The sequence below is a fragment of the Chiloscyllium plagiosum genome, chromosome 10, assembly GCF_004010195.1.
Source record: "Chiloscyllium plagiosum isolate BGI_BamShark_2017 chromosome 10, ASM401019v2, whole genome shotgun sequence".
Taxonomy (NCBI): Eukaryota; Metazoa; Chordata; class Chondrichthyes; order Orectolobiformes; family Hemiscylliidae; genus Chiloscyllium; species Chiloscyllium plagiosum.
In genome coordinates this window covers 84,280,350-84,304,960 of record NC_057719.1, presented here as the reverse complement: position 1 = coordinate 84,304,960, position 24,611 = coordinate 84,280,350, and the positions used below count along the sequence as shown (strand labels likewise).

The 24,611-nt window shown below is 42.1% G+C and overlaps 1 protein-coding gene across 1 annotated transcript; it reads left to right on the top strand.

Annotated features, from left to right (window-relative positions):
• The first annotated feature begins 15,607 nt into the window (after positions 1 to 15,607).
• Positions 15,608 to 20,356, top strand: LOC122553993 (transmembrane protein 229B-like). The gene has a single exon (XM_043698479.1). The coding sequence runs from the start codon at positions 16,187 to 16,189 to the stop codon at positions 16,706 to 16,708; it is 522 nt and encodes a 173-aa protein (XP_043554414.1). The 5' UTR covers positions 15,608 to 16,186; the 3' UTR covers positions 16,709 to 20,356.
• Positions 20,357 to 24,611: the final 4,255 nt, after the last annotated feature.

The following is a 24,611-nucleotide window of genomic DNA, read 5'->3' as shown; positions in this document are numbered from 1 at the left end:
CCCTTCCCCCAAGTCCCTCCTCCCTATCTTTTATCTTAGCCTGCTGGACCAACTTTCCTCATTCCTGAAGAAGGGCTAATGCCCGAAACGTCGATTCTCCTGTTCCCTAGATGCTGCCTGACCTGCTGCGCTTTTCCAGCAACACATTTCCATCAATAGTAGGAAGACAGGCTGGTAATTTTCCACATCACAATCTGGGACTTAGTCAGTAGCAGTCCTCTGAGATTAAAGCACACCTAGGAATTTAATCCTCTGCTAAAAAAATCGTTTTCCCCCAAGATATTTGTTGAGTTCGTGATAGTACAGAAATAGAGGCAGATAGAGTTTTAACAAAAAGAAATTGTCATTTCTGTTCTCGTTCACATGGCCAAATTTAGTTCTCTTCTAGCTATCTGTTTCTTCTCTGTTCACCTGCCAGCATTTCTTAGATGTTCTTGATGACTGTTCCAAGATCAGGTCCAGTGGAGCTTCAGTGTGAGTCAAACTGGGAGAAGGGACATAGGATAAGTCTATTGTGCATTGCTTTCTCACTCTGTTCAATAAGTTCTGCATATACTAACCTACCTTCCTCGTTGGCTAAATTTAATTTCTCTCTTCCCTTCTCAGTGAGTTTATGACCTTGTTTGATCTTTTAAATCCTAAACCTCATCCCTAATCTTTCCCTGGATCAGAGGATGGTTATGAACTTAAGTGTGGGGAGGGCATGTAATTAGGCAGGATGGGAGTGTACCCGAACGCTGCCACCTTCTTGTCTCCATCAGAATTAACTTCTGGGCAAGAAGACCCTGGGTCAATCTTGTGCCCTGCTGCTAATTGAGGCTCCTAAGTGCCCAGTTAATGATTACTGAAGGCCCTCATCTGCAATCACTGGGATTAACCCAACTGCAGGTGGGCCTCCTACCAGGTAGTACGTACAGCCAGCTAGAACTGCGCGGCCAACTTGTCCCCTGATGGGAGACAGGGGTCTCTCTTTAATCAAATGCACTCAGTGCCTGATCAAAGAATTGGACATTATGAAGGTGGGTCCCAGTGACATCCGTCCCCTGTCTGCTGTTGAACTCTCTCTGCCCTTTTCCAAAATCCTTTTTCCCCAACCCCTCTTTGTCCTTGGCTGCTTGCGATCCTGGGGCTCTGGAACCTGCCTTTCCTGCAGCAGTCACAGCCTCCCCAATAGTGCTGCTGGCCTACAGCTTTCAGTAAGTGAAACTTCCATCCCTGGGGACTTGGTTCCCAGAGTAAAAACTGCCACTGGACTCCCCACTGGCTGACTGACTTATGGTTGAGAGGGCCACTTTAAAAAGAGGCAGTGCTCTCACGCCAGCTATCCAGCCATGGCAGGATACCCACTTCATCAACAAGATTTTCTGCTCTCTATCTCTAACGACATGGTTGCTTGTAAAAAGATCCTGAAAATTTGACAGAGCTCATTAGCACAACACAATAAATCCCAACCAACCAAGTGTCTTTATACTTTGAGGATGGAGTTTTTTTTAAATGTATTTTTTTTTAAAGAAGGTTTTTGTTTGAACGCAACAAAGTAACTGCATAACTTCCTGTTTGTGAATAAAGATTAAGTTTAAGTTAAGTATGAGTTGCCTCAGTTACTGTCTGGCACCTTTCACCGAAACTAATACTGTGATAAGATGTAACTCATTTTATCAGAGATGATGATCTTAGTTAAAATAATTTAAATCCCCAAACCTTGACACCCTCCTCATCTGAAACCCTTACCTTTCAAAGACCAAGCTTTCTCACTGGTTACTTCTTTGCTGATTTGAAAGGCCACAGTTTTCCATTGTAGTGGAAGAAATGAAATTGTCATCGTAATAGTGAGCCACATGGACTTGGAATATTCAACAGTCAATCCTCAATCTGTATTTAGATAGTTATTTCTAGCCAAGGGAATGCTTGTGGTTACACAATTAACCTCAGTCAGTGCCCCATGCTGGCAAGAGAAAAGCAAATCAAGTGTTTCCACTTCTCATCTTCTTTTTCAAAAATACACCTGTGAAATTTGTAAAAGTACACTGTATAATAGTTCAAATTTGACTAATAATGTACAATACAGTTCACCTCCTTTCAGTTCCTTATATGACTATCTTAAGTGTGGTAAGGCAACTCATTTACTGGTCATACCTACAACATATATTTCATGTCAAATACAGCCCAAAGGACTTTATAGAAGTTCCAGCCTCTCGTCTAAACCAGCAAAAAAGGCCTTAAGCAGTCAACCATTGTAGTAGTCGTCCTAACCTTTAGTGTGTTCTGCAGCATGTAGTCCTGGAGTTGGGAATGTGTCAGTCTATAACACTCGGTCACTTTGCTCTGCAAGGCCAACAAGTTACAGACAGATCAAAGCCTTTCATTGAGTTGATCAGTCAACAGCAGTTAAAGTTTGATTTGACATGCATTTATGGAAACAGCCCATAGAGCATAGTGTCCTGTATTACAGTGCTGACCCGAATGAATTTGGCTTTAAAAAACCTGCAGAGTTTTCCTGACCTTCTCTGCAAAGCTGCCCACTCCTGATCGTTATTGAGCAATATGTGTTTGCATTGAGTTATATATTTGACTAATCTGATTTAGCTCAGAGCAATGCAGAAATAATGCTAATTTTAAATTGAAAATGTTCATTTACATGACTTCATGGAACATCTTGAACTTTACAGAGCATTTGATATACAGATAGGTCCCAAGGGAGCCAGGAAGCTTGGGGAGAGTTGAGGAGGCTGCCAATTTGCGAGACTGGGCTGTTTGGAAGGCCTGCCTCTGAGCTCCAGCACTGAGTCCAAAAATGAAAACAAAAGAATAAAACATAACCTGTCCTCCAGCACTCATACCCCTTTTGCGATTTGATGGTTTTCTACCAATCTTCACAGTTAATTATATTCCCATACCCTGTTACCAATCTCCATGGTCTCACATCAACTTAATGCCTACTTCAACTGACCTTCCTTCCCCTTCACCTACCATATTAACTCATCTAGTATCCACAAGTTCTCATGCACAGGGGAGAAATAAAAAGTTACCTCATTAAAGTTAAATATGGCAGGTTGATTAAAAAAAACTTCCATTTATTTAAAAAATGCACAATAGGGAGCTTTGAAACTGCTTTGACGGTTCTTTGAGGGGTTGACACTTTTTTACAGATCTTGCTAGTTCTTGATTGGGTTGACAGGTTCTGACAGCACTTGATAAGTTTGACTGACCGTTCTTGACATGCCTGACCCTTTTAGACAGATCTTGATAGTTCTGGATAAATTTGACAGTTATTGACAGGCCTTGACACTTCTGGATTGTTCTTTCACAGATTATGATAGTTCCAACAGGTTTACATACTCTTTTACACATAATCTCCTTTACAGTTAACAATCCCAAATTGATTTAACTCCCACAAAGCATATCTGACGACCCCTCCCAAAGGGTGCCAGAACTCCCTCCTCCAAAGGAAACTGAACTACAATGTCCACGTATCCTGGGAACATATCCATTGGTATTTCAGCTCTACTAGGCAACTTAAAAATAATCAGACTATCTTTTACCTTTTTTAATCTCTATAGTTCAAGCTCTAAAAAGCAGGTAAGTTCTGACTTGATCATTTAAGTGGCTGTCTGCCACTGTGAACCACAACCTGGCTCAATCCTGCCTCTGCTAAAATGGGAAATGCCAGGTTCGAGGTGTGACTTGAGATTTCTGAGTTTTTTTTCACATTTTATGATGGAATCTGACAATGCAAAGACCTGGGATGTAGTCAGGGTCTGGGATGTAGTTACAGTCAGGGATGTAGTTACAGTCGGGATGGAAAGGGAACCGGCAGACAGTGCAGGGATCCCCTGTGGTCGTTCCCCTCAACAAGTATACCACTGTGGATACTTTTGGGAGGGACTTATCAGGAGTATGTCATGGAGTACAGGTTTCTGGCACACAGTCTGGCACAGAAGAAGGATGTGTATTTAAGGCAGAAATTCAGGGAGCAAGGGTGGAAGCTTGGAGCTAGAACAAACAGAGTTGTTATCTCTGGTTTGTTGCCTGTGCCATGTGCTAGTGAGGCGAGGAATAGAGAGAGAGAGGAGTTGAACACATGGCTACAGGGATGGTGCAGGAGGGAGGGTTTCGGATACCTGGATAATTGGGGCTCAGTCTGAGGTAGGTGAGACCTCTACAAACAGGATGGTCTACACCTGAAACAGAGGCGTACCAATATCCTGGGGGGGACATTTACTAATGCTCTTCAAGAGGGTTTAAACTAATTCAGCAGCGTGATGGGAACCTAAATTGTAGTTCCAGTGTCCAGGAGGCTGAGCATACTGAGGTCAGAAATATGGTTTCAAGTTTGCAAGAGTGCACCGGCAAGCAGGAAGGTGGTTTGAAGTGTGTCTACTTCAATGCCAGGAGCATCCAGAATAAGGTGAGTGAATTTGCAGCATGGGTTGGTACCTGGGACTTCGATGTTGTGGCCATTTCAGAGACATGGATAAAGCAGGGACAGGAATGGTTGTTGCAGGTTCTGGGATTTAGATGTTTCAGTAAGAACAGAAAAGAGGAGATGTGGCATTGTTAGTCAAGGACAGTGTTAGGGTGGCAGAAAGGATGTTTGAGGACTCGTCTACTGAGGTAGTATGGGCAGACGTTAGAAACAGGAAAGGAGAGGTAACCCTGTTGGGGGTTTTTCTACAGGCCTCCAAATAGTTCCAGAGATTGCAAAGATTCTGGATAAGAGCGAGAGTAATAGGGTATGGGGGACTTTAACTTTCCAAATATTGACTGGAAATACTATTGTTCAAGTACTTTAGATGGGTCAGTTTTTGTCCAATGTGTGCAGAAGGGTTTCCTGACACAGTACGTAGACAAGTCAACAAGGGGTGAGGTCACATTAGATTTGGTACTGGGTAATGAACCCGGCCAAGTGTTAGATTTGGAGGTAGGTGAGCACTTTGGTGATGGTGACCACAATTTGGTTACGTTTACTTCTGGGCAGAGAGGGACATTGATAAGCTGCAGAGCTGGGCTGAGAGGTGGCAAATGGAGTTTAATGTGGAAAAGTTGTGTGTTATTCACTTTGAAAGGAGCAACAAGAATGCAGAGAACTGGGTTAATGGTAAGATTCTTGGCAGTGTAGATGAGCAGAGAGATCTCAGTGTTCATGTACATAGATCCCTGAAAGTTTCCACCCAGGTTGATAAGATTGTTGAGAAAGCATACAGTGTGTTAGCTTTTATTGGTAGAGGGATTGAGTTTTGGAGCCATGAGGTCAGGTTGCAGCTGTACAGAATTCTGGTGTAGCTGCACTTGGAGTATTGCATACAGTTCTGGTCACCGCATTAAAGGAAGGATGTGGAAGCTTTAGAAAGGGTTTGGAGGTGATGTACTAGGATGTTGCCTAGTATGGTGGGAAGGTCTTACGATGAAAGGCTGAGGGATTTGATGTTTTTGTTAGAGAGAAGGAGGTTGAGAGGTGATTTAATTGAGACATATAAGATAATCCAGAGAGTTAGATAGGGTGGACATTAAGAGCCTTTTTCTTCGGATGGTGTTGGCTAGGACGAGGGGGCATTACTTTAAGTTGAGGGGTAATAGATATAGGACAGATGTCAGAAGTGTTTTTTTTCATTCAGTAGTAGGGGTGTGGAATGGCGTGCCTGTAACTGTAGTAAACTCATCAACTTTAAGGGCATTTAAATGGTCATTGGATAAACATACGATGAAAATGGAAAAGTGTAGGTTAGATGGGCTTCAGATTAGTTCCACGTATTGGCACAACATCGAGGGTTGAAGGGCCTGTACTGCACTGTAATGTTCTATGTTCTAGTCTTGGTAAAGAGCCTAGATCTTCCAGAATCTTCTCACAGTAGAGTTATTCAGGCTTAAACAATCAAATATAAATACAAGGATCTGTGAACAGACCAACACAATCAAATCTAGAATTATCATTTAACACTAAAAGTGACCCTAAAATAAACTGGGATACAACAGTTTATAATCATATTGTCAGTTCATGCCTATTATCTAAACATATCTAAACGAAAAATTGTTTGTGTGTACTGGTGGAACTATACACTGGCGAAACTTAACTTTCAAGTGATGAATAGGAATAATATCTAGCACTGCAAATCATAGATGAAATTACAGAATTACTCTTAGAAACTTGATTCTACATTTCACTATTTTGATTCTAGAAACAGGTAATGTTTCTATAGAATACCATCCATTTTATCAACATTCCAGTTGAAATCCAACGTGTCGATAGCCTCCAGGGACAATAAAGCAGGAAATTGCAGATATCACCATTTATCAAATTAAATCTATGATTAAATGGATATGATTCAGCTTATTCTGTATTGTATCCAAAAGCTCTGAATAAAATTGCTGCTCATTGTTGAATTTTGATTGATTCAACATCCTTTGTTAGAGAGGGGTAGACCAGCTAGAAATCCTGTCCACTTTACATTATCTAGTGACCTTTGCGAGAAAATACACAGCTTGAAGACACATCAGAAATGATCAAGCTTGACTGTGAAGCTCCAAGTATCTGACATCACTGAGTTCATATGTGCAGAATAGCCAGTACTTGAAGTATCAATAATTCAGGAGGGAACATCTGATATCTGGCAAGTTGAAGGCAATGGATTGTTGATTAAACAGCCTGTGGCAATTCATCTTTCTTTTTCAATATTTCTAACTGGTGTTTACAATGGTAAGATTGAGTTTCCAGTGTGTTTTGAACATTCCAATTTCAATCTCCCATTATTCCAAAAAAGGTGCTAACTATCACACTATTAAACTATTGAATTTGAGTTAAAGGTGAGTTACTTGTATTCAAAAATTATGGGTGAAACAAAGGAATACAGCAAAAATAACAGCACAGTATCCGAAACAAAAACAAATTTATGGAAATTGTTAATTTCCTCAGAATTCCAGGATCACTGGACCTGAAAGGTTAGCTCTGATTTCTCCCCACAGATGCTACCAGACCTGCTGAGCTTTTCCAGCAACTTGTTTTTGTTTGATTACCAGCTTCTGCAGTTCTTTCAGTTTCTATTTAGTACAGTAACTGACTTCCAAAAATCATAAAGAGTTTGAAAACAATATAAAGTACTAAATCATTGGTGCTCTAAGTAGCTTGTGAGTGAAATTTTCTGAGGAAATATTCCGTAGAGAATCATAGAATCCCGACAATGCAGAAAGAGGCCATTTGGTCCATTGAGTCCACACTGACCCTCTGAAGAGCATCTCAACCAGACTCAATCCCTTACCCTATCCCTGTAACCCTGCATATACCCACCTAGCCTGCACATCTCTGGACACTACAGGACAAATTCAGCATAGCCAATCAACCTAACCTGCACATCTTTGGATTGTGGGAGGGACCAGAGCAGCTGGAGACACCTATACAGATACAGGGATACAGAATACACAGAGACAGTCACTGAAGGCTGGAATCAAACCTGGGTCCCTGGCGCTGTGAGGCAAAAGTGCTAACCACTGTGTCATCTTGAGCGGACATTCCAAGCCCCCCTTGGTGTTTGGTCATTTGGGACCAGAGAGGGTAGAGCATCTCCTTGTTAATCTGCTCCTGAGTCTCATCAAGGTGGTCCCTAACAAGTACAAATAGCAAGCTGGAGTTGAGGGTCTCATTTGGCCCAACTGCCTGCCCCTCTTCCATCATTATCTCTGGAGAGGGGACAGACAATGTCAACTGATAAACTTGAGGTCTTCCTTGAGCATGAGTATCACAGGAGCTGGAGTGAATTATCAGCGTCCGAAACAATGTTTCAATTTAATCAAACAAATTTCCTTTTAAGTTCTGATTTTTGCTACAGAGTATAAAGTTCACAGGATGTATGCTTAACTTATTTATTGTATGCATTATGGTCACATATAGCCAAAGGGTATATTGTGTCAGCATGCTTTTTGGTTGGCAATTAAAGCATGAAACGTACTGCTGGACATGTCCTTTTTGGAGACAAAAATATGGCATCATTCATTTTGCCATAAGTTTTTAATTGATGGCTATGTGTGGAGCAAGATTTGTATTTTCAAGGGCTGTGTTACATGTCTGAACATGCAACCTTTGGTAGCTCTCTAAGGCTGTGACAAGGAGATTGGCAGAGATGACTTGCTACCATTGTAAGTGTTGTGCTGCACACGTAGTCATTGCCCTGTAACTGCAGGAAAAGATCAGAAAACCCCCCTATTATAGCTTAACTGTCTTAGGTCCAAGTGCAAAGCCTGTATATCTGGGGTTAATCTTAACCGTTAATTTTTTTAAAGACAAATCCCTTTTGGATTCTATAGACCTTCAAAGGGGTCAAAATAAAGAACTAGGTTCTCCCTTTATTTCTAACCTTGTTATTTCATTATTGTTGCGCTGGCCTTGCTGGCTGGTGCTTGTGACTTGTTATTTGAACTGGGATTTGGTAGTGGGTCTACAAAGCAAAACCTGCAGAAGGGGATAGACAGTTTAAAGGAGTCCTTGTGGGTCTGCTCCTGAGGTAGCCATCATCAGATACAGGCAGCAGGCCATAGAAGCGGTTCCAATTCCACACTTCTCTTCTCCAGCTACATTTGTGCTCACATCTCCTTGGAGAGGGAGCACCAACACTCGAAGATTTTAGAGGTGAGCACTGCCATTGCTGGACTGCTGGAGTGCATGCCCCTTGTTGGGCAGTGCTTGTAACTTGCTATTTGTTTAATGACTTAATTGGATTATTTAGTGGTAGATCTTTCAAAATAATAATAAGAAAAACTGGTTTCTTCCTTTGTGTGGAGGAGGTAGCCAAGTCAGAGGATCCCCTCATTGGCTTGGCTAAGGTTCCAATAGGGCTATGGAAAGAGTGATCACTCTAAACTCAATGCCTGTTTTTCTAATGTTACATGTGTGCCTGGAGAAGGAGTACATGGTGTCCATCGGCTTTTAGAGAGAGAGAGATATGGATACTAATGGGACTGGACTGTATTATTTCCCCACTGACTCCATTTTGACATTTGGTGACTGGATTTTTAAAAATTGGTGGGTTAATTAAATTTTTAAGAAGAGCTGGGTTATTTGCCCTTCTGCATGGCAGAAGGATTTCTTGTAAGGGTTGCTGCACACTATTCACTGCTGTCCTTTTTCCACCTTGATGTTTCATTCTACTGTCCATAGCTGGAGACCCCAGTGGAGGGCTGTTTTTCCATCAGGGACCCAGAGTGGAGGGTGTTACACACAGAAATCCCATGCAATTCTCGATTAAAGAGATTCACAGAGTGCTAGCCCAACTATTTATTTTGCAGTGCGTGGAGTTCATGGACCAAAGATATATTAGTTATGGGCAGTCTCATCCCCTTTTTAGTTATTTGAAAAACCTGTTCTTTTGGTTGCACTTCAGTCTCATGCTCCTGATCTTTATGCACCCAGTTAGAAGGGAGTGAGGAGGTTGGGAGGACCTTCTCATGGGTCTGGATAAAGAAACTATCAATAGACAACAGGCCATAGAAAAGGTTGTCATTCCCAACTTGTAAAATTCATTTATGGGATGAGGGCATCACTGGCTAGGTAAGCATTTATTGCCCAGAGGGCAGTTAAGAGTCACCCACATTGCTGTGGGTCTGGAGTCACATTTAGGCCAGAGCAGGAAAGAACGGCAGTTACTTTCTTTAAAGGGCATTAGTGAGCCAGATGGGTTTTTCCCCAATAATCAGCAATGGATTCATGGTCATCATTAGACTCTTAATTCCAGATATTTATTAAATTCAAATTCTACCATCTGCTATGGCAGGATTCAAACCCAGGTCCCCAGAACATTACTCTGGGTCTCTGGATTAACAGTCCAGCAATAGTACCACTAGACCATTGTCTTCCTCTCTTCTGTTTTAATGTTTGAGCTTGGTGACCTTGAAGTCACAGAATCCAGCAGTCCTTGCGAAGCTTTCAGAGGTTGTCACCACATTATTTCTTCACTGACTCCATTTTCTTCTTTCTCCTCCACTTCTTGTGTTCTATTATTGTTACACTGCCCTGATCGGCTTATACTTTGAGTAACCTGCTAATGGGTTTTAAAATTTTAAAAAGTTTGATTCTTGTAATTTGATTATTGGGTGATTTGATCATTTGGTTGTGGGTTTTTACAATTAAAAAAAGCTGAATACTGAGGTGGGCATGTCAGGGGCAGGTGTACATTATCTTCCCCTTCAAGACTATATGATTTAGTTTGCCTTCCTTGTTACCTCCACCTTTTTGATTTTTATTATTGTCAAATTGCCCCAGGTGAGCAGCGATTGTAATTTGATTGATCGGGTGTTTTGTTGACTGAACAGCACTAAGTTCTTGGAATGGTGGATGCGGTCATGATTCCCAACTGCCTGCTGCACTTTTGTGTGGTTACATCCGCATGTCCTTGAAGAAGCACACAGTATCCACTAGTATCCTTGAAGATTTTTGGGTAAGCTGAGAAATGCAGGGACTGGGATGCATTATTTCTCCCTCCTATGATATTTTGATTTTGTTCCTTCCACCCCTGATTGTTCTTTCTATTATAATGCCCATGATGGATGTTTTGTTTGTAATTTGGCTGATTGGTTTATTTAAAGAAAAAGTTGGGTTCTTCTCCAGAGTTGATGTTTGCTTCTGTACAGGGAAACGGTTTGAAAGGGAAAAGTGAAAACTGGCATTTGTGTTCCACTGTAAATTTCTAATAAAATCCTTGCAAATCTCTGAAAGTCTTTTGCTGCCTAATTCAACTTGTGAATATTAAACAAATGGTCACCTTGTGTGCCATAACCATTCAATTATTCAGTGATCTGCTCAATTTCATTGCTGTTGGTCTAGTATTGCAATTGGATTCATTGTTGTTTGCTGCCTAATTCAGTGTATCAATATCTGGCAGTTAAACAAAGAGGATGTGGATATTGAGGTAGTTCCAGATCCAAGCTCACAGTGATGGGCACACATTCAAAGCAAGCAGAATTTTGCAGATGTGTGAAAATATAGAAGGCATCGTTAGTAAGTTTGCAGATGACACAAAAATTGGTGGCATAGTAGACAGTGAAGAAGGTTTTCTAAGATTACAAAGGAATCTTGCTCAAATGGGTCAATGGGTTGAAAAATGTCAGATGGAGTTCAATCTGGATAAATGTGAGGTATTGCAAGTGTAGAACTTACACAATTAATGGAAGGACCTTGGGAGTTTTATAGAACAGAGGGACCTAGGGGTTCAGGTTGTTAATTTTTTGAAGTTTGCGTGGTTAAAAAGACATTTAACATACTTGTCTTCATTGCTCAGGCCTTTGAGTGTAGGAGTTGGGAATCGTGTTGAGATTGTACCGGACATTGGTGAGGCCTCTTCTGGAGTACTGTGATTAGTTCTGGTGGCCCAGTTATAGGAAGGATATTATTAAGCTGAAAAGATTCAGAAAGATTTATCAGGATATTGCTGGGTGTGGAAGGTTTGAGTCTTAAGATAGGCTAGGACATATTTCACTGGAGAGTAGCAGGTTGAGACGCAACCTTATAGAACTTTATAAAATATCGAGGGGTATAGATAGAGTTAATGGTAGTTTTTTTTCCCTAGGATGGGGAATTTCAAGTCTATGGGGCACATTTTTAAAGTGAGAGAGATTTAAAAAAGACATGGGGGCAAATTTTTTACACAGAGGATAGTTCGCATGTGGAATGAACTTCCTGAGGAGGCGGGGGATGTGTATACGATTACAACTTTTAAAAGACATTTGGATAAGTAAATGAGTAGGAAGGATGTGGAGGGATATGGGCCAGGAGCAGGCAGGTGGGACTAGTTTGGTTTGGGATTATCTTCAGCATTAACTGGTTGAACCGAAGGATGTGTTTCCATGCTGTATCAGCCTATGACTCTGACAGCTCTACGGTGCACTGATATCTCACAACTCATCCTCATCTGAGACCACCTCCTCCACATATAAAGTCCTCTCCTTGTTGTAGTGCTATTTTGTGCAATGCACAGCTGACTATTTTTCATGACAGCCTCTATGGTACATGTTTCAGTGCTCTGTCAGTCTGTCAGATGAGTCAAGCATGCAAAAGTTCATTTTTCAGCAAGCCAATGCTCTGTTCTATGCTGCCTTGGAAGAGGAGTGTGCTATATTATTGTACTCCTCTGTCGGATAATGCATTGGTGTCATGATCCATTACCTGAGGAGATAGCTCTTGTTACCCATTACCCATCCTTGCTGTTGGGCAGAGGGCCTGCATGTGCTCTGGAACTAAAGTTGTGTAAGATGTAGGAATCACATGAGGTCTTTGGGAAACAAACACAGATCTCCATATGTTTTCCTGTGGTCATAGACTTTGTATATTAAGGGAGAAAAGCTTCTCATGATTCACAAATGCAGCTATCGGTCCCCAAGGAGTTCCAATGGCAATCACATCCAAACTTGAAGAAATTGCTCTGAAGCCCACTGACCAAGTGGTCTATCTTTCAGCATCAGTTGGAACTGAATGAAATTTCTGGCTTTTCCAAAAATGGCACTGGTCACCTCCTTAATGCATTCATCTATTGCAACCTGAGCTATGTTCCCTGCCAACCCCTGCAATGTGCCATTGCCAATCAACTTAACAGTCATATTGAGAGAAACTTGCATTAGGTTCCCAATTCTGCAAACCTGCAGGTCTTGATGAAAGAAGACATATAAGCCAGTTACTGTCTTCCAGGAAAGCCTTCGCTAAAGCCCATTGTTAATCCACAGAGAGAACTGTGTTAAGACACATGGCCTGAATCCTTTGAGCAGCTGCAGCTAACTAATGGGAATACACAAGTCTCCCATGGGCAACACCCATCTCTCTTCATCAGACTCAACCTCTAGCATACTTGATCCAGTGTCAGTAACCCTAAATGCTCTAACTCTCATCGTCAATCTTCCCTGTCTTAGCTTGCACCTGTCATTATCTTTGAACTTCTCTCCATCCTCCATGCTGTATTGACCCAACCACCATGACAATATCCTCCTCACTCCACCTTGCCTCTACCAGGCTGTCTTAACGCCCCTCCCTTATGCTGGTGAGTTACACATACATGACGCCTCACCTCAGATCCAAAGAATAAATAAACTGGCCTCATACACACTATCTTTAAGCTTTTGCAAAACAATTAACATTAGTTTACCTTCCGCCAATGACTTAATTTTAAAGTTAGAGCTTGATTTTTAATATGTATTCATTGTATACAAATATACAGAGAGAAGACTGACCCCAGTATATGCACAAACTTTGCTCCACCACTACAATTCGCTGAAAAGTGACCTGATAACTTGGCATTGCCTTGAAAATGGAAGTTAGATAATCCAAATAGAAGCTAATTGGAAGCATCCAGTTTCAGCATTTTGTGAAAAACAAGCATTGAACCTTTGGTGTTCAGAAGCAAACACACTTCCCTGAGAAAAGGGGCAGTTTCTGTTCAGCAGAAAAGTAGACAAATACAAACTCTTGCTGTTTTGAATACAAAGTCACCAGACCGTGAATCAAGGTGCTATTGATTGTTCAGTTGAATAGGAAGCCTGGAAAACTATGCCATATGGACAGCTCTGATGTAGGACTTACTCCTCAGGGGGAGAATGGAGCATAAATAAGCAACCATATATATATGGTTGAATATATAAATGCTTTTCTACCTATTTATATAACAACTTCAATTATAATTTATCAGGGGTATACCAAAGAAAATTTGATAATCAATTTGGATGTCAGACCAGGTGACAAAAGCTTTGGTCAAAGAAGAATGTTTTAAGGAGGGTCTTAAAGGATAGAGGTGGACAGATTTAAAGAGGTTGTTTCAGAGCTTAGAACCTTGGCGGCTGAAGATATATACTTCAGTGATAGAGCAATGAAATATGACGATGCGCAAAGCAACAGGATAGGAAGAATTTGAGGGTTGTGGAGTTAAAGTTACAGAAATAAGGATGAGTTAATTGAGAGATTTGAAAACAAGAATGATGATTGTTGAAACTATGGCATTGTTGGAAAAGAGTCATTGTAGGTCAGCAAACAACAGGGGTGATGGTGAATGGGACTCTGTGTGAATTAGGACTGGTAAGGACTACATAGGGTTCAATGTGCAGCAGTTGGAAAGGAATGGAAATCATAGGGATCTTGATCAGTTGTGCCAATGGGACGTGGAGTGGCAGATGGATTTTAATTTAGATAAATATGAAGTGCTACATTTTGGAAAGGCAAATCAGGGTTAGACTTATACACTTAACAGTAAGGTCCTGGGGAATGATGCTGAACAACGTGACCTTGGAGTGCAGGTTCATAGTTCCTTGAAATGGAGTTGCAGGTATCATACAATTCCTACATTGTGCAAACAGGCCATTTGGCTCAACAAGTCCACACCGACCCATTCCCCCACCCTATTATTTTACATTTACCCCTGACTAATGCATCTAACCTATATATCCCCGAACACTATGGGCAACTTAGCATGGCCAATTCACCTAATCTGTACATCTTTGGATTGTGGGAGGAAACCAGAGCAACCAAAGGAAACCCACGCAGACATGGGGAGAATGTGCAAATTCCACAGTCGCCTGAGGCTAGAATTGATCCCTAGTCCCTGGCACTGTGAGGCAGCAGTACTAACCACTGAGCCACCATAACAGGACAGTGAAGAAGGCATTTGGTATGCTAACCTTTATGCGTAGTGCATTGATAATAGGAGTTGGGGGATCATGTTGCAGCTGTACATTTGTTTAGGCCACTTTTGGAATATTGCGTTCAATTCTGGGCTCCCTTGTATAGGATGTTATGAAACCTTAAAGGGTTCAGAAAAGATTTACAACAATGTTGCCATGGTTGGTGGGTTTGAGCTACAGGTAGAGGCTAAATTGGCTGGGGCTTTTTTCCCTGCAGCGTCAGAGGCTGAGGGGTGACCTTATAAAAGTGAGGGACATAGATAGGGTGAACAGCTAAGGTTTATTCCCAGGGTAGCAGAGTCCAAAACTAGAGGGCAGAGGTTTAATGTGAAAGGGGAAAAGATTTAAAAGGAACCTAAGGGGCAACTTTTTCATGCAGAGGGTGGTGCGTGAATGGAATGAGCTACCAGAGGAAGTGTGGAGGCTTGCACAATTATAACATTTAAAAGACATCTAGATGGGTACATGAATAGGGAGGGTTTAGAAGGATATGGACCAAATGCTGGCAAATGGGACTAGATTAATTTAGGATATCTGGTTGGCATGGACAAGTTGGACCAAGTGTCTGTTTCTATGCTGCACTGTTCTGCGATTCTACATGGTTCATGAGGCAAGAGCTCCCTTTGCTGATAGTTGGCTACACAGTGGCAACCATGACATTTTGCTGCGAGTGACACTTTTCTCATATATGAGAAGATGATGACGAGGGTTTGGCATTGCCTTGTTTATTTATTCCAAAGTCTTGGCTTCGTCATAAGACAGAATTGTGTGTAAATTCTGTCAGTACACATACACGTATGTACATGTTTGCATATTAAATGATTCTACACACTTTTCCAGGATGTGTCTATTTATTTAAAGTAGACAAACAGGAGGCTGGAAGAACACACCAAGCCAGGAAGCAATTGGAGGTGGAGAAGTCAACGTTTCGGGTCGAGACTCTTCATCAGCACTTCTCCATCTCCTGATGTTGCCAGGCTTGCTTATTTCTCCAGCCTCCTGTTTTTCTAATTTGGATTGTGGCAGTTTTTAAAAAATCTCTAACCACGTCTATTTACTTGTCTGGTTTCCATCCAGCCCTTATGCTGTAGATTGAATTTAGCTCCAGTGCCTCAATGTTAGGAGACTGCAGCATGCTTGGCCAATATCTGCCCTGGCATCACAGAAGTTTAAACGAATTCATGTCATAATATGTGTTGCTTTGTGAACTTATTTGAGCCCTCCGTTCTCAGCTGTCTTTTAAGAGCACTGACTTGCAGGGATGCTCCATTGATGTCTGATGCTGTTCCCCATTCAGATCTGAGCAGTGGTACTTCCCGCATTATGCTTCTGCCACTTCCCCATTATCGCTCTCGCCCGATGCAGAACCATTTGTTTGAGACTGCTGAGTACTGACTAATGAGGGGGCAAGAGTTCTGCAGGTCGGTATCTGTTTTAAAATACTGCATTTCCAAAGAGTGCTTAATGCTTTACCGTCGTCAGCCTGTTTCATGTAACTGTTACATCTTTGCAGCTTTCTCTATCTCTCTGCCTCCACTGACTGGGGATGGCTGTAGCAGAGCCTCTGAGTGCCCTTTCCCGCTGGTATCTCTATGCCATTCACGGCTACTTCTGCGAGGTGATGTTCACAGCAGCCTGGGATTTTGTGGTGCACTTCAACTGGAAATTTCCCGGGGTCACCAGCGTCTGGGCCCTGTTCATCTACGGCACATCCATGCTGATAGTGGAGAGGATGTACCTCTACCTCAGGGACAAGTGCTGCACCGCTGCCCGGTGCCTCATCTACACCGTCTGGACGTACATCTGGGAGTTCTGCACGGGCTATATCCTGCGGCAGTTCGATGCCTGCCCGTGGGACTACTCGCAGTTCGAGTTTGACTTCATGGGGCTGATCACCCTGGAGTACGCCATTCCGTGGCTCTGCGGCTCCTTCCTCATGGAGAAGCTGGTCATCAGGAACACGCTGCGCCTGAGGTTCGACCGCCCCCGGGACGCGGCGGCGGCGGGAGCAGCGCCGACAGCCTGGTGCCCCAGCGGCCTGACCAACGGACACATCAAGACCGACTGACCCTCCCCTCTCCTCCGAACCGATCTGTGGCGGGGCGGGAGATGAGGACAGAAATGATGGCGTGGCGAGAATGGGTGAAGGAGCTACATTTCGGCGTCCACAGAGAATTGACGAAAGGCAGACCTAACGGGCAGACAGTGCCGCTTGCAGCAATTCCCCGCCCCCGCGGTGACGTCAGGCGGCCAGTGCTGGATGTTGATTGGCCGGGACAGCTGTCACTCAGGCCATTTGAACCCTGCGGCACGAGCTCAGACCGTTGTTTCCCGCTCACTCATGGTAACGGCTCAATTACCAAAAAAAAGACAGTGACTTTAGTCATATATATGTACACCTACTTAGTCTGCTTTGCATTTTCTTTCCTTTCAGTTGTCGATTCTATTTGTGCCCGATGCCCACTGTGTTGTGTTACCCCCACACAAGCCAATCCAACTTCTTGAAAAGGGGAACTTCCATTAGTCATTATTAGATTCCCAATTCCAGGTATTTAATGAATTCAATTCCACCATTTGCAAAGGCAGGATTTGAACCCAGGTCCACAGGGTCAGTAGATTAATAGTCTAGCAATAATACCACTAAGCCATCACCTCTCCTATTCTCCAAGTCCACCGAAGAAACTTATCTGGAATGTTAATCAGAGTGCGCCCTACCTTCTTGGGACCCATAGGTTGCTAAAGTACTCTCATTGAAAAGATTCAGTGCTCTGCAGCTGGCTTTGTTTTCGAACCGTTATCACAGAATGCCAGAGTCGACTCAGCTGATCATGTCACTGAGCTGGCACATTCTCCAGAACTGAAGAAACATCCACAGCTTGACATGCCTCTATAACATTTTAAATGGACAGTTAACTATTTCTAAGTACCATAGTAGCAAGCCCACAAGTAATCGAGATCGAAGAATTTACAACCAAATGTTTCCCTCTGCTAGGATAATTCAGAGCTGAAACAATTTTGCACAAACTTTACTCTGCATGCCATCCAAGGATTAATTATCCGTATTCATTGGGCATATATTGTGAAAATGTCCCAGTTGAAGGCTGCAGAAGGAAAAACTACCAAATGCTGAGTTACATGAGTTGAAAGGATTGTTTCTGAGAGATCTGCAAGTTGTTGTTTATGTTTTATGTTTGCTTATTGCATTTTTATTGTTCCGTCTGAGAGGGGAAAGATAACCATTTAAACTTGCATTTAGAACTACTTCAAAATTGCGAACAAGGAATTGGGAACTCAAAGCCTTGAGCATTCATCTGTTAATATTCGAGCCAGTGTGTTAACAGACTTCTTTGGGTTAAAAAAGCAAAGATTATAGAATCCCTACTGTGTGGAAACAGGCCAGATGGCCCAACAAGTCCACACCAACCATACAAAGAGTATCCCAACCATTCCATTACCCAATTACTTTACATTTCCCCTGACTCATGCACCTGTTACATGGGCATGTTCGTTTTGTGGAAACTTAGCAGTGCACCAACTCTGCAGCAAGAAATAATGAACAGTTGCCCCTTGCTAGCATTACTACCTGATATTTTTTCAAGACATGTCAATTATTTGACCATTATATGACAAAAAAATGTTTTCACCCAATAAGTAGTTTGATGGAGGCAGATTCAATTGTGATTTTAAAATGGGAATTGGACAGCCATCTACAGAGAAACAAGTTGCAAGGCAACCAGGAAATCCATGCTAGGGTCTAGGTGAGTTGTTGTTGCAGAGAATTGGCATGAACATGATGAGCTGAATGGTCTGTGCCCCATGATTCATCAGACTTTCGTTTTAAACACACTAAGTTTCACTCAACCTTCTTTCTCAACAGTCAGGTGGTACAGTAGCTAATGAGACCTTTTAAATGGATGTTGACAGTTCTTTACTACAAAATGTGCCATGTTAAATTGTTGATACTGTTGCAATTTCATCACTTTGCTCATCTCATTCTGATCAAACCACAAAGTCTTTGTCAAAATTTTGGTTGAGATTCCAAAGGTAGCAGCACGGGCACATTCACTTTATGGAAACTTAGCAGTGCAGCAACTCAGCAGCAATAAATAATGAACAATTGCCTCTCTCTAGCATTACTACCTGATATTTATTCAGGACAGTCTGTCATGTCAATTATATGCCATGCAGTTGTGTGCCCATGTGCATCTTAACACCCGGCATCACCATCTCTGGTGGGAATGTAGGAAGGGTTCTGAAGTTAGATTCCCTCCTCCCCAATCTCCTGAAGAGACACTGATTTTAATTGGGTTGCTTTTCCAGAGTAGTTGCTCGTCAGCAGCACTTTAGCTAAATGGCCATTGTAACAGATGATTTGTCCAAAGTAATATTCAGACCGAAGTCCCCATCACCATCAGAACATGTGCATTCTCAGGGTTGAGATCTGCAACATATGTTGTTTTGTCAGTGCCCAGAAGAGCAGGACTGAAACAAACTGGAATGAACTGGGATCCAAGCTGTGACCTGCTCAATTTGATATGGCATGTACTTTTAACAAGCAGACTATGCTCAATCCTTTGAAAATGGAATGTTACATTTTAATCTGTGTAATCAACAACTTTTATAATTGTTACAAAATCAAATGGACTGAAAGGATTGTCCTCACCTTCGCTGCTTTTTGGTCAACATTTATTTAAACAACCTGAGAAATGCCCAGTCAATGGCACCGATTGTGGCCTCAGTGCCATGTGGACTAAATAGGGAAAAGTTGTTACCCACTGATCTCCTGCTGGTAAATGCACATCAGGGTGCTGTGAGGTCTACTGGTGGAAAATTCAGACTCAATTTGAACCATTGCTTGGGGAATGAGGGGGAAGAGTTGAGTGGTTCAAAGCTGTGGTAGTGTCTTAGGAAAGAAGAAAGATGTGAAGAGAACTTCTTTGGTGGAGGGAGGAATTTTGTTTCAAATGAATGTTGAGTCTGAAATTATAAGAGCACTGGTTTAAAGAGACTACTATGAAGAAACAGTGTGTTATGAACTCTCGATCTATGATAGACAGTCTCCAATTTAACAAAATTCTTTCAATGTGAGCAGAAATGGACAGATGAAAGACTATAATGTTAATTAATTCTTTGTAACAGCAAACAGTATTCCTATTTTAACTATTTCAGGTAAATACCCAGTGCATGGAGGATCGCAATTACCTTAAAGTAGAAGTCCATTCGCAGTGTGAGAGACAAACTTAAACATACATAGCTCCTACTTTGCAATATTACTGACTATTAATGAGTTCCTTCAGCCTGACAGTGCACATGTCAAAAAGGTGTTACATCAGCTGTTCATTGGTGCGACTTGATTTGCAAAAGTCCTACTGATATATACTGACAAAACTAGAAATCCAATGATAATTTCAAAAATGCTGCATATCAGAAATAAATGTTGGAAACAAGTAACAGGTCTCTGTGTAGTGCCCAAGTACATTAAAGTCTGTTGTTATAGCTTGATTAGTCAAAGTGCTTTTCCTATAAATGAAAGAACTTGAACCTGAATCCCAGTGATTAGTTATTATTTAGAGTCATAGAGATGTACAGCACGGAAAGAGACCCGTCGGTCCAACCCATCCATGCTGACCAGATATCCTCTGTTCTATAGCTTTCTGCAGTTTTTCTCCACTTAATTAATATTCACCTCCTCTACTCTTCCTGCCATAATTTCATATTTTCCCACATGATGTGAGCTAATACACTTTGGCATGAAGAATATTGTTTGACCCTTGTTACCCTTGAGAAGGCAATGGTGAGTTGTCGTCTTGAATTGTTGCAGTCTATTTGGCGTAGGTACAACCAACAGTGATGTTAGGGGTGGAATTCCAGGATTTTGATCTCGTGACAAGAGGTGTGTTTCCAAATCAGGATGTAAGTGGCTTAGAAGGGAACTTGCAGATGTTTCTGTTCCCATATATCTGTCATCTTTGTCTTTGATGGTAATGTTTGGAAGGTGCTGTGAATCTTTCAGATAACACATGCTCATATTACTGTCAGTCAGCAGTGAAGGGTGTGAATGCTTAAAGATGTGATGCCAATCAAGCAGTTTCTACTGGATGATATTAAGCTTCTTGTGTGCTGTTGCAGTTGCACTGTGCCTGGCAAATAAGGACTTTTCGAATACACGCCTAGCTTGTCCTGTATATGGTGGACAGGTTTTGAGGAGACAGGAAGTATGTTAATTGTTATTTGATTCCCAGTATCTGACCTGCTCTTATAGATACAGTATTTATATGATGAGACCAGTCGAGAATCTGGTAGATGGTTACCCTCGGGATGTTAATAGTAGGGGATTCAATGCCATTGATTTCCTCTTTTTGGGTATGGTCATTGCCTAGTACTTGTAAAGCATGAATGTTACTTGTCACTTGTCATCCCAAGCCTAGATATTTTCCAGGTCTTGCTGCATTTGGCTACGGACTCTTCAGCATCAGAGAAGACGTGAATGGTACTGAATACTGTGCTATCATCTGCAAACATCCCCACTTCTGACCTTATGATTAAAGAAGAATCATTGATGAAGCAACTCAAGATGGTTGGGCATAGGACAGGACCCTGATGAACTCCTGCAAAGATGTCCTGGAGCTGAGATAATTGACCTCCAACAAACATAACCATCTTCCTTTGTGCTAATTTTGACTGTAACTTACAAAGTGTTTTTAACCAATTCCCATTGATGATAATTTTGCTAGGGCTTTTTGATGCTACACTTGAGCAAATGTGATCTTGATGTCAATGGTTGAACCAAAGCTGTAAGAAGGGCAGGAGCTGAGTGGTCCTGTTGGAACCCAAACTAATCTTCAGTGAGAGGTTATTGCTAAACAAATACTGCTTACAACCCCCTCTATCACTTTACTGATGATCAAGAGTACACTGGTTGGTTCTAATTGTTGGATTGTTTTTAGTATAGGACATACCTGGTCAATTTTCCACATTGTAGGGTTGATGCCAGTATGGAACCAGCTTGTCTCGGGGCACAGCAAGTTCTGTAGCACAAGTCTCCAGTACTATTGCCAGAATATTGTCAGGGCCTATGGACATTTCAGTATCCAGTGCCTTTCAATTGTTTCTTGATATCACAAAGTGAATCAAATTGGCTTGTAGCAGACTCCTTGCTGCTAAAACACAGATAGATTACTAACTTGGCTAAACAGCAAGGGATGCTGGGTGTATACACACACACACCAGACACAGTGCAAACACAACAGTAAAAGACAACAGTTATCATGGTTAGACATACCACAACAACTTATCTACCAAATAAAGGAGGGTCCAGGCAGAGAGACACAGGGTCCCGCTACACAAAGAAAGTGGCAGCCATCCAAATGATTGACACTGTTCCAAACTATTAAGTAAGTCTTCCTGATTGGCCAGAGCTATAGAAAGTTCCAGAAAACCATCTAAAAAGGTATAAAAACAGGGTTCACCGGCAGACCTCCCTCTCTTGGACTCTCTTGAATCTTCTAGAAGCCTTCTGAGGAAACTAGCATGGCAAGGACAGAGACCAGTTGACCATCCAGAGAGGGAAAGAGAGAGAGAGAGAGAGACAAAGCAAGCTTCATACAGACAGTGCCAGAAATAGAGTGACTGCGTAAATCTACAAGCGATCGACAAGTACTGTAATCTTAGGGGGCCAATATGATTAGCGATAGGATGTTCAGCCTTAAAGGTTATTGTAATTTGTTTGCTAATAATGATGGGACCGTTTTGCATTGGTACCAGCTCATGTTCGTAGTGATTCGACTATTTCAGTTTTATGGGACACCTGGGTAAACTCATTCATAACATTCTGGTTGTAGTTGCCTATGTTGTTTTAAGGAGGAATGAGACGTCCCTGTGTGGTCTTCAGTAAGAATTGACCATCAGGTCCTCCAAAGTCGAACCCACCAGCCTGGTATCCTCAGAATTCAGCCTGAGCTGTAGTTAAGAGGGTAAATATCCTACATGAAAGCCAAAATTCAATTGAGTAACTGAGGATTATAGACATTCGACCACAAATTGACCTAACAGCCAGGTGTTCTACAGCCAGAGCGAGCAAAGCATAAGCTGGAAAAGGGAGTGGGATATGGAGGGACACTGAGAAAGTCAGCCTAGAGGGGAACAGGCATTTGCCTCTTGTGTAGATACTCTAGAGACATTTTGGACTCCTTGAAAGAACCAAGGGACCTTTTATTTTAATCCCGTGTCCCAAAAGTGATTGATGGGTTCGGTGTGAGGGGAGCTCTATTTTATTTCTTTTCAGTTCCAATGAGTAGAATAAATTTTCCTCTAAATTTTAAACCCTTGTTTACCCTGTCCTGGGTGTGTTTGGTGGGAACAGAGCTCAGGAGATTTGACTTTTAGTTTACTTAGAGTTTGAATGAGCAGAGGAAAGTTTACTCTGCATTTCAACCCTTTGTTGTACTTATCCCAAGAGTGTTTGGTGGGGACAGAGTAGAGGGGAAGTCATTCTTTATTTTCAGAGTTGGAAGGAACTTTATTTTGAGATTGAGAGTTAAGGGACCTTTGAGTTCAAACAGTCAAGGAAATTTTACTTTTCTGTTTAAAAGCAGAAAAAACATTGGCAACTGTTGACACCCCTTCATACTTAACTACCCCAATGGAAATTATTACAGGTGTTTAAAGAGTACTTGGAACAAGGTGCCAGAGGTTGGGTCGGGGACACAGGTTAAATGTAATACACAAGTGTGGGAAATTCTAACTCCTTCTCGTGTCCTGACTGTAAAGATTGAGTAGTGTTAGAAAGGGTCACTGTGCTCTAGTTCTACACGTCTAAGACTTCGAGAGGCTGCAACAAGAATTCAGTTGAAGCCTTACCCCAACTACAGCCATTTCCCATAACATGTAAGAGAAATCGAGTAAAGGACCCAACAATAATATTCTTGCCAGCAAAATGGGACAAGTGTCTCCTCGTCAGACATGGGAGGACACTCTCAGACAATACCTTTTTAAAATGTCACCCAAATGGACAGAATTCAGTGGATTCCACATTGGTTCTATGGCCCAAGATATATGGCAAGATATATGGGGAGGTCATGAGTAGGTGGTATTATCACTAGACTGTTAATCTAAAAGCCCAGATAAATGGCAGACAGTGAAATTTGAATTCAACAAAAATCTGGAATTAAGAATCTAATAATGACTATGAATCCATTGTCGATTGTTGGAAAAACCCATCTGGTTCACTGAGAAGTGGCAGGTGGAGTTTAATTCAGATAAATGCGAGGTGCTGCATTTTGGGAAAGCAAATCTTAGCAGGACTTATACACTTAATGGAAGGTCTGAGGGAGTGTTGCTGAACAAAGAGACCTTGGACTGCAGGTTCATAGCTCCTTGAAAGTGGAGTTGCAGGTAGATAGGATAGTGAAGAAGGCGTTTGGTATGCTTTCCTTTATTGGTCAGAGTACTGAGTACAGGAGTTGGGACGTCATGTTGCGGCTGTACAGGACATTGGTTCGGCCACTGTTGGAATATAGCGTGCAATTCTGGTCTCCTTCCTATTGGAAAGATGTTGTGAAACTTGAAAGGATTTAGAAAAGATTACAAGGATGTTGCTAGGGTTGGAGGATTTGAACTATACGGAGAGGCTGAACAGGCTGGGGCTGTTTTCCCTGGAGCGTTGGAGGCTGAGGGGTGACCTTATAGAGGTTTTCAAAGTCATGAGGGGCGTGGATAGGGTAAATAGACAAAGTCTTTTCCCTGGGGTCGGGGGAGTCCAGAACTCGAGGGCATAAGTTTAGGGTGAGAGGGGAAAGACATAAAAGAGACCTAAGGGGCAACTTTTTCACACAGAGGATGGGACGTGTATGGAATGAGCTGCCAGAGGAAGTGGTGGACGCTGGTACAACTGCAACACTTAAGAGGCATTTGGATGGGTATATGAATAGGAAGGGTTTGGAGGGATATGGGCCGGGTGCTGGGAGATGGGA